Source organism: Papilio polytes, unplaced genomic scaffold (genome assembly GCF_000836215.1).
Source record: "Papilio polytes unplaced genomic scaffold, Ppol_1.0 DF821067.1, whole genome shotgun sequence".
NCBI classification, from domain to species: Eukaryota; Metazoa; Arthropoda; class Insecta; order Lepidoptera; family Papilionidae; genus Papilio; species Papilio polytes.
Genome location: NW_013528137.1, coordinates 1,025,880 through 1,030,918, shown reverse-complemented (window position 1 = coordinate 1,030,918; position 5,039 = coordinate 1,025,880). Strand labels below are relative to the sequence as shown.

The following is a 5,039-nucleotide window of genomic DNA, read 5'->3' as shown; positions in this document are numbered from 1 at the left end:
CTACTGAAGGACTGTCCTTCAACTTCGAGCGGCTGTGACGAATGAGCGGTTTAGGAGTGCCTGGAAAGTAGTAAATAAAACTAAATGAAAAAAGCTCATTGCTATAGATTTTGATAACATTAAAGTAACAATATAAATGAGAATCACAATTTTTACCGATCATTAAATATGAAAATTTCTTTTGGGGTACATATCTATACTAATATTATAAAGAGGAAAACTTTGTATTTTTGTATGTATTGTAATAACTCAAAAACCACAGGACCGATTTGAGAAATTCTTTCACCATCAGAAAGGTAATTTATCTGTGAGTAAGATAGGCTATATTTTATTATTACTAATGTTTAGGAACTATTAATAAACAGCAAGTTTCTGGACGCCGGCGGTAAAAATTCACTAAACTTTAACTTTTCTCGGCTTACGCTGCCTAAACCGTTAGTCTACAATAATTGTCGAACATAACATTATGTACTTTATCACGGAGTTCTATACGCAGACTTATTTTCGGCAGACATTGTATGCGGATCGGAGTGGCTATCTATCATAAATTAATGTCACGAGCACATCAACACTCTCTGAAAGCAATTTATCCTAGCCAGTCGTCAGGTGTCACTTTAAGATATTTATTACGCATTCAAAGTGTTACGACATTAAGTTTTTGCACAAACTTTGTTAACCAACATTTTAAACTATAAATTGGAGATAGTAATTAATTCAAAAGTAAATTGATATCTTTAAGTTTGCATAGAAAAAAGTGTTTTTAAATACCTTTAGCTTGTTGTTGCAACTGTTGCCACATGCTTGCGCGAGCGACTACACTGTTGCTTTTGGCCAAGCCGAGAGCGAATCCGCTGTGGTCATCATTGTCTGCGTTGTCTTCGTCACTCCCTCTTCCCTCTGGACTTCTCAGCACTTCACTCTCAGTAGACTTCCTCTCCCTGTCCATCGTGATAAGTTCCCGCTCGATGGACGCCGAAGACCAATCGTTACTGCTACTATTCGTAGTGTGATTCTCTCTTATTTCTTGACTTTCGATCAAACCCAACTCCTCTCCTGGAATTCGACATATACATTACTCATTACTATGTATAAACCAAAAATATACGACCTAAAACACTTAGCGTGAATATTGTTTTTACACCGCCCACAACAATTAACAGCGTCAAAACTGGACGCAAGTGTAATTCGTACAATATGATAGATAACAAAAAACGCTTATTGCAACCAACAGCTGACAGTGTATACGTTACATTGACCTAAATTAAAAGGACAGAGACATCGGCAAGGTTGAACGTGGTTTATTTTCAAAACCGTCCTAATATGATCGTAGCGGCGTTCACAAATTCTAATTTTAACAAACGCAACATAAACAAACGGCAAGCGTATGCACGCCGGCCCGGTCCGATTCCTTACACATGTTTACCTCATGACGTCGCAACTATTAGCTTAAACCTCGCTAAATAAGTCAAAAGTTGTTTGCGCAGCACAAAGCCATTCGCCGCACACCCGAGTCGATAAAAATAAATTTAATATAGCACTCGGAACGAGCAAGTTACATTAGTGCGGGTGCGAGGAGCAACATTTATCACGAACTAACCAGAGTGTGGGCCGGAGTCCCTGGACGACGCTCGGTTGTACACGCCGCTGTCGCAGGACACATTTAGGCTCCAGTTGTCTGCCTCCTGTTGTCGCTCGTCCTCCTCTAGCGCGCGGCTGTCCTCGTCTAGCGCTACGCGGACCTTGTTCACTTCCTGCTCTATCTCCTCGAGGGACCGATGATGCGCTTCACGATCTTCAACTACGTTTTCGTGGTCGAGGAACGTTGCTTCGCCGTAACGATCCTCCTCGCTCACGCCCAGCGGTGACTCGATATCTGACGGTATTTTGATTTTAAAGGATGCCGCGCCGAATGGGGGCGAGTCTAGGTCCGCGAAGGGATCTCTCTCGGGTTCCCCCGCGCAGGTGACCTCGGGCGAGAAAGCAGCACCGGACTCGACGGGTCGACTCGGAAAACTACAGGCCGCTGGGCTGTACGCTTGGAAACTCGCTTGGCTCGGCTCCAAGCTGCGAAATGAGAAAAGAAACGCGTTAATGTGGAACACAGGCGTTCGCGAGAAAGAGACGGCCGCAGTTTCAAATCACCTTCGTATATTGCAATGAATTATGGCACGAGTGATCTGCTCCAGCGTAACCGATTTATCGATTTAGGAAAGATTGACAAGATGAGGGAAATCATCTAAATATAAATGTCTACTACTAATTTTGAATACATAAATTTGCTTAGAAAACATAATATGTGACATTTATCAGCATTGGTGATCTATGATTTGATTATCTTCACGATTATCGGAGATTGATAAGAAAACATTTTCTAATGTAGCTACTAAACATTTGTATAAATTACAAATCATGTTAAACAAGGAATATATTTTTAGATTTCTCTTGTATGTATGTACATTTGGCAAGCGGCGATGTCTCAGTGGATAAACATTTCACTAACAATTTTAACGGTCACGTGTTCGATTCCCGGTGCTTAAAAATGTACGTTATCCGATTCTTCTACAAGATACAACTTGAAAGAATACATCGATATTATTAAGTGGAGGGAAAAGCCTAAAGGGATCAATCTATCCACAAATGACTTAAAAGATACAAAACTTCATGCAAACAGAGGACTTCATAACGATTGTTTCAAAGAAAATGTGTAGAGTTTTACAAATACTTGTAAACGAAACCAGTACTGGTGGTACCATTTCATATGATGTAGGTGCAATAGTTGTGCGTGTTGTAAAGTACAAGAGATCCAGAAATAGTGGTTGACCCAGTAACTGGAGCGCTTATTTCCGTCATCAAGATACCGAGCAGACAACAAGTGGCCGCAACTCGGATTGATGTTAACATGCCACCACTACACTGATTTAGTACGACCATACGTAATGACTGAACTTTTGTGAAATGAGAAACAAAGAAAAAAAAAACTCTAAAAGATTTTTCGAAAACTTAAAACTCGCTTTTTCATTTTTCAATTACAAGTGACTTAAAATGGGGTGTCAATAATTATAGTTCAGTAAAAGACATCGAAAACTCAGAAAATTTGGAAGAGTCATTGCATATCTTTTGTGAATTTATGGTGTAATGGGTAAATTTATCAGTCCTATTTTACATTAAATAACGGATACACGGAAAACAAATTATTGATGCAAACATTACAATAAAGCTTTTGTTTATTTATGTGCCCTTGTCGTTTCTATTTATTAAATGTTTGTTTTTCTGTTACTACATAAATTTAAAATACTAACAAATTCATCACAAAGTTTAAACGACAATAATTTCAACAGGACATTCAAACGAACCAATAAATCAATTACAGGCATTCACCGCAGTTCGATATACACAAAAAATTAACAACAAAACTGTTACTCACAATTCAGTAAAAGGAAACTTCAAATCGAAATTATCCATATCGAGTTTTTCTTGTTTCTTTTTTAAAACTGCACAAAACGAGCGGCAACAGACTGCACACGATTACAACACCACAAACCAAATTTATTTCTTACGCTATCAGTGAAGTGAAAATGATTCAAACAGCAAACTGAACCAGAGAAGATGATGTCAGACATGAAAACACGAAATTAGCGCGAACCGTACACTGATTTTACGATACGATAATTAAAAACAATACTATACAACGCTCTATCTTATAACCGTATTAAAATACAGAGAAATATTACTTTTTAAAACAAAATTCAATTTTATAACAAAAGTACTATTTAATTGCCAAATGTAATTACTACGAAAGCATGCGTTTAGTAAAATATTTAAGGACTTATACAAAGAAAATCAACGTAGAACACGTCTTATCTTGTCTAGTCCATGGCTTGGCACTAAAATGAACACATATTATTCTTTTCTTAGCACCACTGACTAATAGTACAGTGACATTTTAAGGTGGAAGAAAACAGACAAACGAGCGTCAATTATGTGATATTTATCAAAAGTTTAAACTATAAATAGAGGACACAAGAATGTATGATTTATGATATAACACTAAACACAAAGAGTAAACAAAGACATGGTTTGAAAAATATAGAGCAATGTGAGTATTTGATATCGGCACAATACTGTTTGGGCCATCAAAACAGTGGCGAACTGCCAAGACACAAACGGCAGTCTCTTGCTGCGTGCACTATAAAACATAATCAGTTGTACGTGAGAATATCCATAACATTGAACACTATCACAATACTATTTAATGACGAATCGCTGTACTAGTAAAGAGGAAGATAGAAATCCAAAACACACAGATATACCTAGAAATGCTCTAATAACATTTTTGAATATATTTGTGAAATGAAATAGACAATGCAAAAATGTAAGGTCCCGCCGTATGTATGTACATGTAAATAGAATTCAATGACAAATCTAAATATTAACTGTCGAAAAAGTCCGTAAAATTTATCAACATTATACATTTTCTAAGAACCAACATTTATGTATTCTAAAATAATTATTAGTTTCGTTAAAATTGGGAATCGAACTTATGACCTGCGATGCAACATCTAGCTATGTATTTTACTACAAGATAAAACGAGTACACAATAGTTGAGCTAGAGAAATAGTTTTTTTCTAAATTTATTACCTAGTACCAATAGGTAATATCCACCAAAAAAGCCTTGAATCTTACCTTGAAGTGATCGATCTCATCTCGTCAATAGTAACGGGCTGAGTTTTGAAGCGCTCCTTGTCACGTGATTTCTGTTTCGAAGTCGAGGGTTGATCTTTCATAAACATTTCCTTAGTTAAAGCTTGCTCCATTGTCTTTATTCGAGATGCGATTGATGGGAAAGTTTTGTTCAATGTATTTTCATTTGTGTTTGTATCATCCCAAGGTTGATTTTGATTTTCTTGACAATTTTCGTCTACTTTTATTCTGCGGTTATTTAAAATGGATAGCAGTTCATCGTTGACATCACATAACAGACTCATCGAGCGGGGATTTACTTTAGGTCTTAAGTTCCTTCGGCGAATGACAGCACTAG

The 5,039-nt window shown here is 37.1% G+C and overlaps 1 protein-coding gene across 1 annotated transcript in view; it reads right to left on the bottom strand.

Moving 5' to 3' along the window:
* Positions 1–5,039, bottom strand: part of LOC106109651 — a 104,630-nt gene that overhangs the window by 57,517 nt on the left and 42,074 nt on the right. Inside the window, exons 4-7 of the mRNA XM_013291236.1 lie at positions 4,685–5,039; positions 1,598–2,064; positions 769–1,053; positions 5–60 (exon numbers count right to left, since the gene is read on the bottom strand). The exon at positions 4,685–5,039 is cut by the window's right edge and continues 1,980 nt beyond it. Of these exons, the coding sequence (XP_013146690.1) occupies positions 5–60; positions 769–1,053; positions 1,598–2,064; positions 4,685–5,039 (1,163 nt within the window). The remainder of the gene's footprint in view (positions 1–4; positions 61–768; positions 1,054–1,597; positions 2,065–4,684) is intronic.